Consider the following 21,774-nt stretch of genomic DNA (forward strand, 5'->3'; position numbering starts at 1 on the left):
TTGTTTCTCACTTTGTGAAGGTCAATCAATCCTTCAACTTCATTCATATAAATTCCTTCTTGTTGTGCCAAATACTCTGTTTACAAGCTGCACTTTCTCGAGGCAATCGAGCTATCAAAATACTTTCATAAGCATCTTTCATATGTCTTTTCTAAAGCAAGTTTCGGTTCAATATAGGTGTTGCTTTAAGAACCCCACTTGGAGAACATGTTTAAATGATGTTTATTTGACATCCAGAAATGTACCCGCCATTTAAAAAGCAGAATGTATTGGATTTGGGATTTATGGCTTAATTCTCTTTTTTTCAACTATAATCAATAAGCAGGACAGCCAAAAATACAGAGGATGGAAGTGTTTGATCCCTTTAATAAACACAGCATTGAGCAATGTCTGAAGTGAGACTTTTGCGCCCTTTAACGCCAACAAACAAAAAAGATTAAGATACTTTTTGGTTTCTCATGTTTTCATAAAACAGTTTTTGCTCTGTCTATTATTTTGTCATGTCAATTTCTTTTATTTTTTTATTTGTTGTTGCTTTGGTCTCACTCAATGAATGGTTGAAGGAATTACCTAAGAATTTATGACACAAGAACCTTAAGTGCAGTCATGTATCCTTAGGAAAAAAACTGCCCGAATATAATGCTTCTGCCTTCATGCTTTAGTGTGGAGGAGTTGTCCTCTATGCACTGTTGAACTAGGTGCAGTCAGCTATTTGTCTCAGAGGTAATCGTCACCTAGTGTTAATTTATCTAACATAATCACAGAAAAAATGCAATAGCAGGTCAGCTTTTGAAAAAATCTATTACATCTTTTAAAACCTGCTTGATATACAAAATAATCTAACCCTGAATAAATGCATTCAAAATTTGCAATTAAAATTGGAAATGCCTCACATAACTAGACTTCTAAACCTTTAACTTTAAAAGTAAATCATACCAGATATATTTCTGGCCATGTTAAACATTACGTTCCCATTTCAAGTGCAAATCCAATTTATATGCTTCATTAAATGAAAGGGGACTTTTTAAAAGCATCAACAAATACTTTATTTTGCTAGACAAAAATGAAAAGAAAAAGCTTAATGCAGCAGGATATTGACGAAGCATGTGCTATTTGCACCTAAAAGTTTACACACACTAAATGTGAATTAAATTGTGTTTTTTGATATATTTGAACCATTGTTTTTATGTGCTAATGATGTAACATTAAAAGCATCTTTAAAAAAACTGAATGACAGATTTAAGGTTGACTGATTTTTCTGAGATAGATACATTAGACCTTTAAGCACAGCTTTTTATGTACAATAGATAAATACAGTGTGTACATGTGCTATAAATTAGTGTAATGTAGATAACTTGAATTAAGTTTAATTTGCCATACCAAGTTGCAGAAGTCATTGTTTTTCATACTGTAACTTTTTAATAATTGTAAGAGCTGAATGAAATGGGTATATGTTTGAAGTTGTACTTCTGGAAAGTCTAATTGTGTCCGTAATGAACTTGCTCCCTGCTGCATAGAAAGGTAGTACAATTGTTATCGTTGGATTCTTCTTGTGCACTATGCACCACTAAGAGCTGAACAGTTCATAAATAGGATGCTACCAACTACAGCCTGGACACCTGGTACAGCGTTCCCAGGTTTAAATCCTTCGGCATGACACCTCTGAAGCCTCTTAATGTTTGGTAATTATAGTTTATTCGATATCTTTAGGGCTGTTGCTATACATCAATTTTCTTGATGAATCGATTAATCTTAAAATGGAAATTAATTGACTATGTCTACTAGCCTTCACTCCACTTTGAGAGACTTGCTTCATCATCTCACAGTTTATGATTGAATTTTTTTATGTACTTTAAATCAGTTTCTTTCAATTCAGGGAGAGAGTGGTCAAATGGCTAAAACTTGAACAACAATCCAAAACACACACACACATCACAATTCTTCAGTGGAAAATATGAAGCAGATTTTGCTGGGATGACCATGTGAAAATGAGTATTTTAAATCGTTAGGTACACTCTGTATTTCCGGTTAAATATGACTATATATCCAGTGGAAGCCAAATGTTTACACACCAGAAGTGGATGTCATGGCTTTGTAAGCAGCTGGTTGGTTAATTTTAAGTAAAATAAAGGGAAATCTTCAGTAAAGGGGCAGGAAAATGTGATTTTTTCATAGAGTATAATTTTACATCTGAATTTAGGTGTACTTGAGCTACATAAAATAATAGTTTGATGTGGAAATCCAGAATTGAAACTTGTACATAGGATTTTTTTTTCATTTGTTGATATTGGTTATTACTATTACCATTTAAAAGCTGAAATTTTATGTGACATTCAGGATGATGATACATGCCAAAAGACCCTTCTATCAGGAACCATCAAGGCAAATGATAACGTCACAGCCGAAATATTACAATCCAACAAATCAGCCTATAACTACACCTTTATCACCTGCACGTTGACACTGATGTTCATCTGATAGAGTACTGATTGAGAGCATCAATCCATTCTGTACACAGATTGGCACCATCTGGGTTCCTCTGAAAACACCAGATGACTCGCAGACTTCCGAGTGTTGATAACAGACAAGTGCTAAAACGAGCCACATTTTATCCTTTGACACATTATGGATTTCATCTGAAGGGCTTACTGACATCTGCTTTCAATGGGGTTGTTCAAAAATACTCTCGCTTTTAATGATTGATGTGAAAACCTCACAGTGCTGTCAGTCAAAGATAAACCCATCCTTACAGAACCAGCCAAATAAAAGCTTAAAGAAAAAAAATGCTCACCTAGTTTATCATAATTCTTATGGCCATAAAATTATTATAATGGTGTTAGCTTTGATTTCTATACCAGGTGAGCTACGGTTGCATTGTCCAAGGAAAGGACTTTCATTCGCCTGAGAATTGAAAAGCTTAAGTTGCAGTAAAACAAGCACCTGCAAACGAGCAAAGTAAACTATTGTATTTCATTTTCTTACTTTGGTCCACACTCAGGAAAAATGGAAAGATAACTATAATTTGAACTTCAGATAAAAGGTAATTGCTTTAGAAATAAAGATACAAAATATTTAACAACAAATATTTCAAAAATAAATCCACAAGTTCTAAAGATAAGGAAAACAAATTAATAGGTAAGAACAAATATTTGTGTTTAATTCAGCTCTAATTGTTTGCCAAAATGAAAATGTTTTTGTTTACTACAGCTCATTAATTTAAGATTTTATTTTTTATTTTTTAGAGGGAGTTGAAGTTTTTCTTTTTGTTCCAAACATGGCATAATGCTTGCTGCTCACTGATAGAGCTACAGTAATTTAAACAGTTTAATCTGCACTTAGGTTTATTACTAGACGGTGAGGTTGAAAAATGATTTAAATCCAATGATTTAAAATCTATATGATTTACATGACCTGAAAAAACCATGAAGCACAATTGTTAAATGCTTAGAATAGAACTTTTTAAATCCACAACAAAAAGTGAAAGAGCACTAAAGCTAACCAAATAAAAAGTAAAGTTTCTCTCTTTGGTAAATATAAATTAAACGAGCAACAAACCCAAGGTTCTTGCACGTGTTTGAGCTTTTTAATGATGTAAACTTGAACTGAATGACATTTATCTTCATAAAACACCACAAAGATCTAAAAAAAACAGATGGAAAAAGTCTCAGTCGGATGTAATTTGTAAATATTTGCCTTTAGGTCATGGAAATACACATTGGTCCGTGTGCCGAGTAGCAGAAAATTACTTTTATTCTCAAAGGGACACTTTGATTCTAACGAAAAAAGGAGGTGAATCAGCATGCTAATACCAAACAAGTCAGATGTGATGGTTATTTAGGTGGACAAGCTGTAGATGTCCATGCATGTTTATTAATAGCTGTGTAAAGGCGTGCGTAATTGTGCACGGGGGGGTATTCAGAGCTCCTGCTGATTCATGATGATGGATGGATTATTACTGTAGCTGGTTTATATTGTTTAGTGTCAAAGGGAGGCACTAAGGAACTGTGTAATTCCAGTTCAAGATCTAACTTTTCTAAGTGGGGGTTGTATCGGGTTAACAGTCATCTTAAGAGGTCTCAGTGGCAGCCACACCTGTGCTGCTTAGATATCTTAAATGATAGATACAAATCCAATCAGAAGTTGAAATGACTAGCCAATTTTCACAAATACTGTTTATGTAAAAAGCTGTACACATATTTGTCATGCACAAATGTGTTTCAAAGAATGGCATGCTGGCCAGTTAGACTCAGCACTCCTTTACAGGAAACCTACAATGATAATAATTACGATACTTGTGTTGAGAACAAACTGCACGTAGGCTTGGTGCACAAAGGCTAGCATCTATTTATTTATCTGTCTTATTGTTCTGAAATGTTCTAAACATTTACTATAGCCTGCTTCTCCCGTTTGTGTTGATATTTTTTCTTAATGGAAACACAGGATATATTTAAGTTTGACAGTTGTTCTCATTCCTGGTAAAGAAACTTTTGGACCTCAAACTAACTCTGTAGAAATAAAAAAAACAGAGCCAGAGACTTAGTCGATTTTTTTAGTGAGTCGCTAATGTCATTCAATAAGTTGTTGGTTGGCTGTAATAAGTCTCTCTGGGACAACCTGAGAGCATCGTTGTCATGGTTACTGGGACATGCAGTGGGAGCCTTTCAGCTATTTATATTACCTATTAATTTGTAGGCGGACACTGGGCGTTCCAACCAGCTGCGTTTGAATTAACAAAGATTAGGATAAAGTAAAGGTGTGCAGTAACATGTACAGGGTTTTATACATCTGGGTTGGTTACAAGATTCCGCCCTACTGCCACATTTTGGTACGGAAGTTGTGCATTGTTTTATACAGGAGGGCTCTGAAGAAGAATATAGATTCTTTATGGAACCTTTTTTTTTTTTCCAGCCACAGTGGATGGTTCATGAGAAAGAAAGACCTGGTGAAGGTCAGTCACTTAGTTCTGGCATCCACCAAGTATACAGTATCGTTTTGTTTTTTTATATTCATTTCTTCGTTTGGGTTGTTGCTGTATATTGTATCAAAGTTTTGGGAGGCAATATATTGCCTCCTCATATTACATGAAGAATGGGTTAGGGTTAGATTGATAATTTTTGGGGGAAAATCTCGATTTTTGTCATCTAGTATCCCTCTTGGGCTTCAGAGTGACATCACTTTGTACTTAGACAAACGTTTTTTCATTTTGTATGCACAGCGTGTATACAAAATTGAATTCAGTTGCATACAGCTTAGAACAGTGAAATGAACATTACTATTTAAAAGTGCAGCAGTGGTCAGGATGTAAACAGTAAAGGACAGAAGGAAAATGAGTAATAAAAAAATTATGTTGCAAAAGGGCCTCAATATGGAAGGTTCAGTGTAGTGTAAAATAAATAAGCTGCAAAATACTGTATAACATTGAGTTCTCTTATTTAAAAGGATTATACAAGTTTCTGCCACGTTGGTGGTGCGAAAATATAGTTGCAAGAGTGATGCAGAGTCGAGTTTAGAGTTTAACAGTTCAACAGTCTGATGGCAGTGGGGGAAAAGCTGGTGCAGAACCTGCTGTACCTGCAGCAAATACTGCTAAGCCTATTCCCAGAGGGCAGATGGGAGAACGGTCCATGGTGGGGGTGTGAGGGGTCACTGATGATGTTATGGGCTCTGAACACGCAGCGCTGGGATGAAATGTCCTTAATGGAGGGAATAGGAGCCCTGATGATCCTCTCTGCTACTCGTCTCAGCTTCTTCCAGTCTGAGGTGCTGCAGCCTCCACACCACACAGTGAGACAGATGGTCAGAACGCTCTCTATGGTGCTTCTTTCGGTTGGGGCAGTTGGGCTCTCCTCTTCCTCTGGAGGAAGTACAAGCACTTATGTGCCCTTTTGACCAGAGAGGTGGTGTTTACAACCCAGGTGAGGTTGTCTCTGATGTACATCCCCAGCAATTTAGTGCTGCAGACCACCTCCACAGCTGACCTGTTGATGAGCAGTGGAGCGTGGTTAGGCCGGTTCTTCCAGAAGTCAACAATGATCTCCTTTGTTTTCTCCACTGCTCCACTTCCTCTCTCTCGTCCTAGTCGTTGTCGTCTCTGATGAAGCCCATCACCGTAGTGTTGTCTGCAAACCTCCTGATGTGATTGGTAGTGAACCTGGGGACCCAGTCGTGTGTCATCAGAGTGAACAGGAGGGCGCCCAGGGGTTGGGGTGAGTGAGTTGTACTCTGTAATCGCCTGTATGCCTTGCCACATGCTCCTGGTGTTGCTGGCATCGTGGAAACTATCCTGGGTTTTCTGACCATGGCTCTGACCTTATGGCATTGTTAAAGTTGGCTCTCGCTGTCCTCATTCCCTCTTAGTCACCTCTTATAAGGGTATTATGATAAAATTGGTCTCTTTGTAATACAAGATGGAGTTAGTGTGTTATATTTAATTCATTTTGGGAAACATTATTTTAAAAGAAAGGCTCAAAGCTTAAATTTACCCTTTAAATTAAGGTCACCGCCAAGGGGGCATGATGGACATCAAAGCAATATGTCATTTTTATTATAAAACTTAAGTGAGAAAAATAAGTGATTCACAAGATCTGGTAAGAAAAATAATTAAAAGTCAGATATTCAAGCCATATCGCCCTTCCCCTGGTTCCTCTAAAGGTTTATTGGTGGTCAAATCTACATATCCCCTATTTAATTGTCTATCCAACATGTAAAACATCTATGTACAAGAATTTAACGTTCTAACACAGCAGGTTTAAATTTCTTTGCTTTTATCTTGGAAATTTAAATTTTGACAAAAAAATTATTGCTTTGCTATGTCTTAGAGAAAGCTACCTACCCTTTTTCACTTGATAGAGTGTCAGATAATTTTTTTTCCTTTTAAAATGATGCCACTGTATGCATATGCATATGCAAATAAGATCAAATTTCCCAATTTCTGTCATTCAAAGAGTTAAAAACCTTAATTACCTTGAATTATCAAAAACATGACAACAAATCTACACATTTGCAAAACATTCCTTTATTATAAATAAATCTCCTTTTTGTATAAAAACTGGCATGCTTCAACCATGGCATTAGACAGGTTCACAACCCAAGGCTACAACCCGGTTCGCCAAGACAGCAGGAGGAAACACACTCATCTCATTATGCAAGGGCGATCCAAAGACAACGGTGAGACAAGAATGAAAAAATTGTCACAACCACAAAAATACTTACAAGTAGAGAACAACAACAAACACTTTGAGTCTCATAGATTTTCTCTTACATTTCTCTTTTTAAATATCTTTTAAAATGTAGTTTGTTAAATCTCTTTTTCAGCCCCACCTTTGCCCTTTTATATATAATTTCTACACATCTTCGGATATTTTTTAACATTTTTTTTAAACGTTTTTAATTTTTTTTTTTTTTGCTGTCCATTGTCCTGTGTTATTTTACTTTTTTAAAGATTTTTTTTTCTTTCTTTAAACAGGTAAGTTCATGGCAGGACCAATGAGCTGAGAGTAGCAGCAAAGCAGGCACACTGACTGGCTGTTTGAGTGGTCCCACCTCTGTGGTTCTGATGGGTAACAAATACAAAATGTCTCATGCTTGGTTTCCATTGGGCGCTCTGTGCATTCACCGGTTTTCGGCAAAATCAGATGTGATCCCCTCCACCTCCTCTCTTACTTGGCTCCCTAGAAGACACGCTCCCTCCCTTCGTAGTCCCTTCAAATGGCATGATTACTGTAGCTGACGTAAGTCGTCTTAGTTGATGAAGCTGTATGAAGACAAGTCAACAGAGAAGTGTAAGAATGCATTTGTAGCAAAATTCAAGTTCAGACAAGGAAACAAAAGAAAAATAAATAAATAATAATATTTGAACTTTTGTTAATCTCACATTGGAGAAGTTTACCTCTTTATTTAACCTATCCCCTTGGGGAGCAGTGGGCTGCCATTGTGCGGGGAGCAACCAGGGGTTAAGGGTCTTGCTCAGAGACCTGGCATACAGCCTGTAGGGATTGAACTGGGTACTTGCAAACTTCTAAGAGCAAAAACTCACTGCTCTAACCACTTGGTCAACACTCCGCTAAAATAGATCACTGGCGATGTTGTCCCATCAGGACACCACCTAAGTTGTTGAGACTTCAGCATGTGCAAAGTTTTGTGTCCCCTCTGTTTTGTCCCTGTTAAACAATGTCTCTGCAGCGGCATAGATGCTTAACCACTTTCCTGTTATGTATGCATTGGGTTTTTGCAACTCATATGGTGCCTTTCAAAAGTATTTATAGCTCTTTAACTTGTTCACGTTGTGTCATCATACAAACAAAGACTAATTCATTTGGACATTTGAATTGAGAAAGCTTCCTGGAGAGGTGGCGAAACGTCTTCAAATCTTGAAAACCAATCCAGTGGATATTTTTTGAATTTTTACGGAATGACTTTGACCTGGATGACTGAGAACCTTCATCAGCAATTCATTTGGAGTTTATGCACTGTAACACTCAACACAAAGTAGTACTCAAAAGTAGGAGGGGCCCAATGTTTTTCAAAACTTTAAATGTAAATCGCAAATTTGTTTTGCATTCAGCTCTTTTTAATCTGATATAATCCTCACTAATAATAATAAAATACCCCCATCAGCCTGTAAAAGTTATTTGTCTAATGAACAGATAACCTCCTACTGTTAGCTAAAATAAAGAGAGAGTTGATGCTCTGCTTCTGTAGAGAAAGGGAAGCTGTTCTGACTGCATTAATGGATGGTAATTCTGGAAGAAAGCATTTCAGAGGATAATGTAAAATATATAGCGAGAGTTAAAATCAAATAGAGTATTGGTGGCTACACATGAAATTTGGTGTTTAAATGCATCTAGGATGGCTATCTAGAAGGAACTCTGCAAAAACAATTAGCAATGTCAGTCACAGAATACGTGAAGCTGCTGGAGTCCTACCCTCAAATTAAAAGGTGTAACATTTGCTGTCAAGATTTATCTGTGAAAATTTACATCATCATTACAGCTCCGTGAAAAAACCCCCAAAACATCTGAAACGTACTGATGGGGAAATGACACGATTTAAAACTGGGTTCAAAATTTGAATCAAAAGCACTTATTTTTGCCACCATTGCTAGGGGATATTTTATGCTGACAGAATATTGGATTCTTTAGAGCAGGCATCCCCAAACTCGGTCCTCGAGGGCTGCCTTCCTGCAGGTTTTAGAGGTTTCCTTGCTCCAGCACAGCTGATTTTAATTGAAAGCTGATTAACAGGCTTTAGCTCTAACGCAATGATTATAATTAGCTGTGCTAAAGCAGGGAAACCTCTAAAACCTGCAGGACAGCGGCCCTGAAGGACCGAGTTTGGGGATGCCTGCTTTAGAGTGTCCTCTTCGAATTATTTGATTTGTATCAACAATAATAGTGGAAATATTGTATTTTAGTAGCATCTTTCTTCTGACAGGAACTTTGTGGATTTCCAGTGATAACAGGTACAGAAAAAAACAATTCTAACTTTTATTAATGCTTATCATTTTGATTTATACAGATAATGTCAAAATCTGGAAAGGTATCCTGAGCCTCTAAATCAAATCCAGTCCTAGAAGCTAGAGCTACTATCTCACAAGATTTTTCCAACATCAACTGAATACAGACATTAGCTTCAGTGTTAGAAAAGAGATGAATGTAAAAGCTGAAGCTCTCCAGCAATGTATTGGACACTGGTTCTCATTTTAGGGCCTCAGGGACAGCTGCCCTGCATGTTTAAAGTGTCTTCTTGCTGAGAAACCCCGGACTGATGTGAATGTATAATTAATAGACTTTGGCAGCACTTGATGGCTGCTGAGGAGGTCATGCAATCTTTTCTATCAGGTGTGCTGCAAGAGAGATGCATCTAAAGCATGCAGGGTCGCTGTGAAAATTCTTCTGATGAAAGCTAGGGCACACTCACTGATGTATGCTGAGGTCACTGGGTGTTTCAGGTCAGGGAGCCCAGCCTGTGCCCTGGCAGCTTGATCACAGTTCTGCTCTATCTCCTTCTTTTTCCACTGATCCAGAGTGGAGTGTAAGGTCTGCAGAGAGGCTGGACCTTGATTTCACAGGAAGGTACCCAAACATCCAGTCATTTTGCTGATAAGGCTGTCATACTTCACTTTAGGCCTTAATATCTTTTTTTGTCCCAGCATGACAACTCTCTCGATATGAAGTAGCAGTTTTATTAATGCAGACAAAATAAGGACCTAAAATATTCACACAAGTATGAGTGAATTCCCTTTTTTTCTCTGTACATATGGCTTGTTCTTTAGCCTTTGTAACGTGTAGAGCTGTATCTGTGCACTCATGTCAACTTTTGTTACTTTGAGGATAAACCCAACGAGAAAAGATATACTACCTGATATTGGCTGCTTACAGGAAACTCTGCCTCTTGAGACTTAATTGTTTTCTTCCAGGATGTAGCTAGTACCATTAGCAAAATATCTTCAGGCTAATACCTGCTCTCTTACTTGATATCCAACTGATTAGAAATCTCTCCAGCTATAAACAAAAGTTCACTGGAGCCTCATTTTCCTAAACATCAATGGCGAAGCCAAGCTCACTGCATAGGAAGTTCAAAATTATATCATTAAACATTTTAGAGAATATGGATGCTACTGTCAAAACACATTCATGACTTCACTTAACCATTTTTTTGTATCTCTTTAAGAGAACAGCGATTGCCCTGAAGATGGTTTGTTAAAGTTATTGGCCACAACCAGGAAGAGAACAGTACTGTATGAAGAGGTGGAATTTCTTAAAAAGTAGCCAATCACAGGAATTTGATTTCCTCCAGCAAGCTCTCATGTGTGTATGGCTCTAAAAATCAACTCATTTTGCAATTATTAATTGTTGACTTGAGTATACAGACTGTGATTATGCTAAAATTGTAAAAAGAAATATTGAAAAAGTTTAGATAAAAAACCTTTGATTATCCAGAACTCTTTAGTGGTGTAGTTGGAACAGTTAATCAAGTAGGAAAGCATTGTTAGTTGCAGCGCTACATGTTTGTGAGATTGGGGTGATGGTGGTACTAAATCTGCATGTGGAGAGTATTTATTATGCAACTGCACTTTGGCTACATTCACACTGCAGGCAAATTAAACACATTTCAGATTTTTTCACCTCCCAAAGAAATAATGTAATGCATGTCTGATAAAGCTTCTGCTCCACAAAAGCCAAAAACTCATTGTGGTGTGAGTAGTTTTTCTTTCTCACCTTTCTCCATTTTATGATGCAAAAAAAAAAAAAAAAAGGAAAAAATATTGTTGGCTCCTACTGTTGAACAATTTATAATAACACAGAAATGGTGACATCTATTACTTATCTAAACAGTGCACTGCTGTGTACATAGTCCTTCTGTGCATGTGGGTCGCATTGGAGCCATGGACTGTTTGGACTGGACTCGAATGATGGCTACATTAAAGCAGCAGTCTGAGTAACTATGCAAAGGAAATTAGGAATCGAGCATCAAAACCTGCTGTGTGAATATTGCCGTCGTAGCCCCTTACAACAGAATGTCAGGTTTGATACCTGCAGCACTCGCAGCTGTCACTTCTATGCAGTTTAAGCCCTGATCATGCTGCAGAGTGGATGTTGTTTAGGGCTCTAATGAAGTTAACAGCTAGCTTTCTGGGTTTAGATCTACAACAGCTGGCAATGACAATACAGAGGCTCTCTGTGATCATTTAGAGCATCTGATTGTGACACCAGCAGTATCAGCCTCTCCCTGGAGCTTCTGGGAAGCAACTCAATATGTGCTTAAGGGGCCCCCTTTCCTGGCTCAGGGGGGTTGTTGCTTAGCCTCCTCTACAGTTCTAGCAGTCTTTTTTGGTAGCAACGCAAATATTAAGGTTAAGAGGCTGAGCTCGTAGATGATGATAAATAATATAGTTATGTATAATATATTACATTTCTGACTGTATATCCCTGTAATTAATACACACTGTAGCTTTAAATGTATCTAATAGGATTCAGGATTGTTTGAGGTGATCAAGGATTGTTCCCTGTGCCAATACCTGTGTATTTCATTTAAACCTGGTCCTCAATGCACACTGCCCTGCATGTATTAGATGTTTCTCTGTTTTAGATGACAGCAGGGCAGTGCACGTTAAGAACCAGGGACTGCCATATACTCTGTTATACAAAGTTAATTGTTTGCATATATTATTTGGGGTGTTCAAAACTGTTTCCGCACTATGTTACATTCATAACTATTCCCACTGTTTAACTCAAGTTAAAAAATATATATGTACTACTCTAAGATCACACACAGGCATGTGAAAACCCTCTTTCACTGATACATTCTGATAATGGGGTTAGCTAGTTCAATCCATAATGAGGCTTTTGACATGGACGTGGCAGTACTTCACACCATGCTGTTTAGAAATTGGCACCACGGCAGGAAAGAAAAAGTGAGTCATGAAATTTAATTGAAAACTAACAAAAAACAAATTAATGAAAAAGGTTCAAACACTGAACTCATTTAGGGATAGGTTGTATTTGTTTGTTTGTGCATCACTAATCTACGAGGACAAGTAATTAACAAAATATTTTGAATGCATTAAAAACAGTGGGTGGTTGTGAATAACCGTCCTTACTCTGGAATCTGTTTGCACCCATTATAGGCAGTTGCCATGGCCTGTCATATGAAAAATATTATTTTACATTTAATAAAAATATTGCTGACCCTATCTGTGAACAGTTTAACGGTTTAACACTAAAATGACTTTAAACTAACAAAACTAATACATGTTTTCTGTATTATCAGAAGGTTACCAACAATTCTGTGTTTAACAACAAATAGAATGTGTCAATTTTATTTTTGTTGTTGTTGTTGTGCTGCAATGCTATTCAAATGTATTTTTCCAATCTGTCAATTGTAATACAGTTCCTTTTTAATGTTTAACCGCAATGAAAAAGAATTTAATCCATGAAGTGGTTTTCTTGTGGTTTAGATGTGTAATTATAAAAAAAATGGTGTTCTCTTACTCACTGTTGGTCTCCATGCTCTCACATAGCTCGGTCTTGACTTCTCCATTTGGTCGGTCTCCCTTCTGGGTCAGCTTTCCTGACATGGTTGCTGCAGTAACGATTGCCTGTAAAGATTCAAAGAATCTATGATGAACCTAAGAAATAAGTTTTCATTATTTTTCCACCTTGAAAATTTTTTTATCACAAACTTCATATGCCAACACAACATACTGCACAATTGGAGGCTTTTTGAATTTGTAACCAATCCAAATCAAAGAGCTTTTATTCCTTCAACCTAAACGACTGGTTTTCAAAAGTCATCTTACTCATATCTTTAACAATAAATGAAAGAAATAATCCAATGAGAATTTGTGGCAAGAAAAACAAGTTCACAGACCAATGACTTCTAGTCTGAGTGGGCAAAATTATCTTGTGCTCAAACATTACCTCAAAAACTTACAGCTGCAAAAGGTGTTTCTGGGCAACTGAATACAAATACACTTTTTGCATATCTATTAAATCTTAAAATAAGGTTGCCATTAAAGAGGTGTGAATACTTTTGTAGAACACTGTAACTTCAAACCCAGGATTTCCAGTACTGGCCAAGTAATCTTTTTTTTCTGCTGCCTCATGTCTGTCTCTCTGACTTCACTAAATCCCCAGTGTGTGGTTCTATGCACTCACAAATGTAATCCCAACACCTGTTTGAAAAGTGAAGCCAATTCATCATTTCAGACAGCCTCATATCATTTTTTGCAGCTTTGTGTCCTCCATTTTGCACACTGTTTTTTTTCTTATTATTCTTGCAAATAAGAGAATACCAGTAATATTCACAATTTGGGCAATTCAATTAGATTTTGATTCACTTCAGTTTTCTGCATATGAGTTTTCCTGTCTGTAATTTAGCAGTAGTTCAGGATGTGAAATTTGAAGCTCAGCTCACCTTGAAGCTGCGTTTTCTTTTGGGGACGTTCTGCTCTGGGTGGAAGAGGATGATGTAGACCTTAGGCATGTAGAGCATCCCCAGAGATACGGAGGCAGAAAGGCTGAGAGAGATTGTCAGGGTGGTAGTTTGGATATACATCTAAGACAAGAAGGATACATACAGAGAGGGAGAAAATGAGAACGATTTATCTCTGAAATACTAAAAAACAAAACAAAAAAAAGAAAACTCAATAACAGGAAGTTGAGGAATAATCTAAAAGAAAGATTGGTTACAGATTTTAAAAAATCCTGAAACTTCTGCATCGAGTCTCACTGACACAGGATGGGCGATAATGACACCAAAATGGTGTTTGTCTCAAAGTGATACTGTACATATCTCCTGCAAAAAGAGACATGATATAGAGCAAGGTAAGACATCATGCATTACAGTTAAGCTCTATATTATTCATAACCCTGGCAGATATATATATCATTAATGTCACCTTTAAATGTTAACATCTGTCTTCTGACTGGAAATAATTTACAACTTTACTTTGGAGGTACCTAGCTAGGCCCAAATGATATTATAAAGGAGCTGTGTGGTGAGGTAAAGATGGTGAGGATTCCTTTCATTCTCAAAATCTTTGAGCCCAGTACTGAAGAAAAAAATTATTAAAAGTACTAATGGAAACATGGAAACGAATGACCAAAAATTACAAGATTAAATACCGGTAGCTAAAATAATAATATCCACAAAGTTCTTTAGAGATAGTCTAATTTTCTGTGAGAAACAGACTTATTGGTCAAACTGCAAAAAATACAGAAGTGCTTAACTTATGTTGCACTAAATGTCCAAATAAGATACACTAGATTAATCATTTTAATAATCTATTCCCAAATACAATACCATATGGCAAGTTTAGTTGAACAGATTGACATTATCCTTCCAACACACTCCACCAAATTCTCCCATGTGAGATGAGCAACTGACACTCAACATGCACACCCAGAGCCAAAGAGCAAAAGACAGCATTTGGACTATCCAAGCCTCAGGGGAGCCGTATCGACAAACTATTCCATCTTGAACCTTGCATTGTGCTAGATCACTTCCACATGAGTTCGGGCCAGTTGAAAATCTGAGGCAGAAACTAGAAGACACCCCCACTGTTAAAGTATGTATTGTCGTTGTTGTCCCCACAATTTTATGGGTCACATCAAGTAACCAAGTTTGGATAAAGTTGGACTATCATGGGACCAGAAAGCAACAGAATATTGTCAACTTTCAGGGCTTGACTTATTGATGAGTGACATACTCATCCCAAACTATACCTTTTCATTTATTTACCTGAGAGTTGAATAAATTCACATTTTCAGACAGTTATTTTAAACTGTAGGCTGCAGAGGCTGAAAATCATAGCCTTTTCTGTTAAGTGTTAATAGATTTATGTACATCTCACTAAATTTACCAGTTTTACTAAATAGAATCTGTTCTGCCAAATAAAAGTGAAAAAAAAAACATAACAAAAACAGAAATTCTTCTGACACACACAATACAATGGACTGAACACTGCCCACAAGTCCTTGGTAAGTTTCAGAGAGTAGTTTGGAGGAGGACAGATGTAATGATGGGCTTCACCCACAATCCTGACACAGCTGACAAGCTCTCAAGACATGGGGCTTATCAGGCGAGTGCTACCCTCAGTGTATATAATATGGAGGTGGAAGAGTAAAGGACAAGTGTGGTAAAAATGGAAGATCGCCAGAAGAGAAAAGCAATTGAGAGGTGGCAGGGAAGAAGGAAACAAGACACCAAAATTGTTGTTTTGGGACAATCTAAGTGCAAAGAATAGGAGAAGAAAGTTACTTGTAGAGGCAATGGTAAGGAGAGAAAAGGACAAATGAAATAAAAGTGCACAAAGTTGTGAAATTGCAGTGTTGGACAGAGAGACATAAAGAACACAAGGGAATGTCTAAGACTTCACATCTACCTCAGTTATTGAAAATCTTAAAAGCGTGGTTTATAACTATTATATCACAGTAGAGATTTTACTGAGGATCACATCCATGTTCACGGTTTCTTTGCAATAGAAATAGGAGAGAGATGTAAAGGAATTATAAAGCTAGAAAACTTGCTTTCAGGTTAGCTATTTTTAACAAGATTTGCAATATCAACTTTTGTTGCTTTTTTTTCAACCAAGTCATTGTTAGCTAATTACCTGGGTAAGATCTTAAAATGCTTATTGTATCCCAGGATCATCAGTTGCTAGGACTGCAAATGTTGTTTTCACTTCAGGATTAAAAAACTAAATAAACAAATGAAACCATTTATGTGAATAGGAATAGTCTAATAAACAGCCATCCATCTTTCTCCAATTCAAGATTTGATTGTTGGGGTAAGTCTTCCAGAAGGGTGTAGTTACATAAAGTGTAATTTCAACTGTGACATGAGGGCAATTTGAGACACCTGGACAGAGTCTGTGTTGTCCCAGAACAGAAATGAAGATTCCAGCACTAAATCTGAAGCCATCTGTTCAACAACAGATTTTATTTTCCTCTAAAAACTTGAATTTAAAAAACAAATGAGTGTTTACTTATGCCATCAACGACTCTTTGTTTAAGGTTCTCAAAAAAATTTCTCTCCTTTATAGTTTTTTTTTTTTCAATTTCTGAACTAACAGGTTTACTAGTATCTCCCATTTGTTTTCAGTAATTTGTAAATACATTTTATAATTTTAGAACAAGGTAAAGACCATATTGTTTATTAATAAAGAAAACTTCCCCAGCATTAAAAAAGGTTGACCTCCCCTTTGATCATAATAACACGTTTTGGGGGTTGACACATTGTTTAATATACATAAAAGAAATTTGTTTGTGTTTTTTTTTCTTTGAATTAAATCTACTTAGTGCTCACCCAAACGTCAAAGCGTCAGTTAAAAACAAAATACGAAGGTTTTTTTTATTATTGTTATTTGAATTTATTTAATTTCTCACTTTAATAAACTATAGTGGCCTTAGCCTTAATGTTCCAAACTCAGATTGGTTTCCATTAAAACTAACAAGAGCTATAAGACTATAAGATTCAGATAAAAGAGAATTCACAATGTAGCAGGAATAAAAACTAAACTCCTGAGGCTCTAATGACAGCTTACACTCCTCACATACAAGCCACTAAAGTCTTTTTACAAATAAAGCAGTAAAATTACCATGTCAGAATCTGCATTATTACTATTTTCCGACATTTTGTTCACACATTTCCTCAGCAAACTGCTCCAGAAAGAATGGAGGTGATATTCGTATCAGTGAATTGCTGCAAAGGAACAGATGGAGAAAGGAATAGAAAAAAAAAAACATTTTCACACCCAGAAAGCAGGGTTATTCAGAGCTCAAGAAATAAAAGGAAAGATGCAAAGGACAAATGGAGAATAGAGAATAAATAGAGGAACCAACAGAAAAATAGCTTAACACTGCAAAGAAAAATATTGTTCTCTAAAAAAGGGGATTTTTATCACCATATGAGCAGAAAGCTAACTCCATTGCATCTAGTCTTTGGCTAAAAGTTATGGCCTCCAACAAATATAAAATGTCATTAAACCTCAATGTGTTTCATTGTTAAATATAGTAGTGGCAGTATTTTGCTTTGGAATGCTTTTCTTGCACTGGGACATGAAACCTATTAGGAAATTATAGGAATATGGATATAATAAACCTAAAGAGGCTGGATGATAGCAGAATGTACAGTATCTATTGCAGGATAACAATCCGAAACATAATGTGTAAAGAATGACCCACTCAAAGTCAAGATATAAATACAATCTAGAGCCTTTAAAAATTGCTATTTGTGGATGAAAACGCTGCTTGTGCTTTATGTATTCAAAAGAAAAAAAAAACTTTAGATGTGCAAAGACAAAAGAAACACTAAAGAAACTTTACAGTAATGGCAATAAGAACAAACAAAAATTTACAGATATGTAAATATAAACACACTGCTCTTACTTTTTTAAATGGCAACCGTATAATAAAGGAAATGTTTTTTTTTTTCTTATACTTTGTAAATCCCTATGAATTACACAGACTATGTCTGCTGGTCAGTTAATCATCTTTATGTTTTTGCATCAGTGGTCCCTGTTTAAATATTTTTGCAGAGGCGTAAATTGTAACAGAATTTAAAAACACTTTTACCTCATTAAGAGGACACTATTAGCTGAACTTTCCTGGTTTAAACAAACCAAGTTTGGCTTTAATGAGAATAGCCACTATAAAGGCTGCTACCTGACAGCAAGCACAGGCAGGTCCAGAAGCTCCCACTTAAAGTATTATTCATTGCTCTAGTCCCCGACATCTTCCACCAATGTACAGTAAGTCCCTATTACTCAGTGTCCATGTAAGACGGTAATTCATGGGACACACTACTGATTGTGACAGGCAGTTTAATAGTTCGACCACACATTAATGGGCGCAGAGGGAGCTGTCTTCTCTCATCCGGCATGTACAAGAGCTGAAGCATTACAGCTAATGTAAATAATTAGTCTGACTTGGTGTGTGCTCAAAATGTCACTCAAGACTATGGTATGTTATTAAAGAATAAGATGGAAGCACATTAAGCAATTTTACACTTACGCAAACTTCAGATTCCGAAGGCTTATACATGCATGGAACAACGAGTAAATTTCACTATGTGTCACAAGTAATTCTTTGTGGATATCTGCTTGGCAACACTTCAAACTCAGTGAACAGTATTACTGTTGTAATTTAATTACTTCTCATCAAAGCCCTGCTGTATGATCAGAGGAGACATTTTGTAGAAGGATGTTTTGTGGTTTACCTCAATCTTTCCATCCACTCTAACCAGTCTCCCTGTCCCTTCTAAAGAAAAGCACAACTATAGCATGATGATGTCATCCCCATGTTTGATGAGTGTTCGAGGAACATCACTTGTTTTTTCTCTGATAGATTTTTTTTTTTTTTTCAAAGAAAGCTTTTGTCTCGGTCTTACCAGAAATGTATTGTGTAGAAGTTCAAAATACGGTCAAGTAGATAAGGAAAAAAGATAAAATCAAAAAAAATCCTGTAATGATTTAAGCACCATTAAAAGTATAGTGGAGGATGTTATTTTTCCGGTTGGATCATCAAAATAAGTTGTCCCTCTAATTGGACGTAAGGCCGTCCTATGCCCTCTTCGACATTTTCACTTACTGATGGTGAGTCTGACATAGTGGAAATCTTACAAATCTTTTAAACAAGCCGGGAACATGAGGAGAAATGGGCTCATACATGCTCTTGCACATGTTTAATAGGTGTTCCCTGTCAGGAGCAGGTACAGGGTTGTGCATGTGCATTTTTTTTTTTTTTTAAAGCAGAGAGGCCAGGTTTTTTTTTTAATTCACAAAAATCCTCCACTGTACCATTAAAGTTTAGATACAAAATCCAATATAAGTCAGACATCCCGGGTCTCCCTGATATCGATAGTTGTTCACGGATGCCCGTGAGTCGGATAAATTGTCACGGATTTTAGACTTTGCAAGGCGGTGTTTTTTTTTTATGCAAGTGAGAGCTTGCGGGCCACACAATAATTCATGCATCATGTGTGGTTTAGAACTACTGCGATTGCGCAGACACAACAAGAGAGAGCGGGGTGTAGGGAGCAGGTTGCTGGTGAAACCTGTGCAGCGTTTCTGTCCAAAGCGATGCTCTAGCGTTCAAGACAACTGGTTGTTAGATAGCTGACTGGTCAGAAAAGTTTAAGGTTACTCTCACCTAGCTACCACTCAAAGCTGTGCATCCTGTGAAACAGCAGAGGTTGAATCCACTTGTAAAAAACGAAAATATCGGACTAATTTTACAGCTGAATATACTAAAGTATATCCACGTCTAGTGAAGGTGAGAAACATTGGCAGATCTAGACCAAATGTACCAGGGGGCCAGGAGGGGGCCAGCGTGTTTTATGGGGGCACAGAAAAGCATGAAACAAAAAACAGGGCAAGGGATTCAAATATATTAAGAGAGCTGCATGAAGAGAAAATTCTTTTCAATTACGTTTAATAAAAATTATATTTCTTATGAGGTCAATATACATTTATAATTTAGGAATTTTACATATTTTTGACTTAAGTTAAAGTTATAAGCATCTCACTGAAATGACTTTTTGGAACTTGGGATGTCTGCTAAGTATACGAAATAAATACAAGCATAAATATTATGAGATAAAGTAAGAATTAATAGTAGACTATTGAAATCATGATTTTACTTTCACTCACCTGAGTGAAAGGCTGATTGCCTTACAATTTAAAACTTGTCTATGGCTGCCATAACCAGTAGAGGTGAGTATTGGCATGAGTGTTGCGATTCGATACATGTCGCGATACTTGGGTCACGATACGATATTATCACGATATTGCAGTATCACCATATATTGCCATATTTTCCCCAGCTATCAAAATCAAATGATGAGATAAAACAGCAAGTGCTGTATATTTTCATCAGAAAATATTGATTAGGTATTATTATCCATGTTGTTTGGGGTTTGCTTCCACTGTGACTGCCTCAAATACAGATTTGGTGCTGCACGCACAGTTAAAGGGCTCCACAGCGCTTTCTGCCAGAGTGGTGGTGCAGAGGTAGCCCATTTTCCCATCAATGTTTTATGTAACCATTTTTTTTTTTTTTATCGATACTAAGAAGTGAAAGATCGATATTATATTGGGCAGCCGAATATCACGATATATGGCCAAAACGATTATTTCCCACACCCCTAATAACCAGGACGACTGAGAATTCACACAGACAGGTATCTAATGTTTTGTTTGTTCCTTGAATATCATTCATGTAATTTTTAATCTTTTACCCTTAAAAATATTCAGTAAAGAGGACCAATTTTACTTATTTCTAAGACCTGTGAAAAATAGGAAACTTCTAAGCAATGGATAAAGAAATGACTTGCAAAATACTTGATTTTTACATCTGATAATCCAAGCAAAGATAAGTTGCAAGTTCCAGTGCTGTATCTGCAATAGCATCAACTCTTTTCATGCCTAAGACAAAGGGTGTGAAAATTAAGAAGCTCTGGAAAGTTATATGTTTGGCTTTCAATTTATAGAAAGAGAGATGGAGAGGAGAGATTTGGAGGAAAAGAATAATTAAGATTTAATGCAGAAACTTTTCAATGTAAAAAACAAAAAGATAAAACACACTAAAAAGGAAAAAAAAAACAATGCTGAGAAAAAATATTGGCCTTGGGGAGAGAGAACGATGAAAGCAGGGAAGAGCGAGCAGAAGCTCAGCAACAGAATTGAGAAACAAAGTCCTGTGTCACTTGTTGCCCTGGGATTCTTGTTTAGGAGTCGATGAAAATCTTTTCTAAGGAGAGTGACATGGAGAGCTCTACAGTTCAAGATCAACACTGCTTCAGACTCCCTTTATCACAGCACGAGGTATTAGCAATCAATTATGGCATGTTGTTACTTGACATTAGTGTCACTTTACCAATTAAGTATTTTGAAGCTATGCTAAAGCCAAGCTTTAATCAAAGCAAACTGGGAGTATTATAACAACTCTTAAAGCTCAGCTTTTTCTTTTTTCTTATGCATTTAAGTCTCATTTACTTTATCTTTTGCTTCATTAGACCTTGCTCTTCTTGCTATTATCTATTCTCCCTTTTAGCTCTGAATCATTTAATGAGTCAAACAAAGACAAGAAAGGGTGTCCTTGGTAGGCAGGTGTCTGACTAAGGCAAATGCTTTGGAAGTAGGGTGACTTTGCAAAATGCTGGAAGTCAGGCTGTCAGTTAAGAAGTCAAGATCTTCAGAATTTGAAATCCAAACTTCAATGCTTCTGTAACCCAAACACAAACATAGAGGTGGGCTCTTTAAAGCCCAGCAGC

The 21,774-nt window shown here is 36.7% G+C and overlaps 1 protein-coding gene across 1 annotated transcript in view; it reads right to left on the reverse strand.

The window, feature by feature from the left end:
• Positions 1-7,410: 7,410 nt before the first annotated feature.
• The window catches only part of LOC107088336 (metabotropic glutamate receptor 8-like), a 104,633-nt gene continuing 90,269 nt past the window's right edge, over positions 7,411-21,774 (reverse strand). The window contains exons 9-11 of the mRNA XM_015380448.1: positions 13,918-14,058; positions 12,997-13,099; positions 7,411-7,753 (exon numbers count right to left, since the gene is read on the reverse strand). Of these exons, the coding sequence (XP_015235934.1) occupies positions 7,704-7,753; positions 12,997-13,099; positions 13,918-14,058 (294 nt within the window). The 3' untranslated portion in view covers positions 7,411-7,703. The remainder of the gene's footprint in view (positions 7,754-12,996; positions 13,100-13,917; positions 14,059-21,774) is intronic.

This window comes from Cyprinodon variegatus, unplaced genomic scaffold, assembly GCF_000732505.1.
Source record: "Cyprinodon variegatus isolate N-32 unplaced genomic scaffold, C_variegatus-1.0 Scaffold214, whole genome shotgun sequence".
NCBI classification, from domain to species: domain Eukaryota; kingdom Metazoa; phylum Chordata; class Actinopteri; order Cyprinodontiformes; family Cyprinodontidae; genus Cyprinodon; species Cyprinodon variegatus.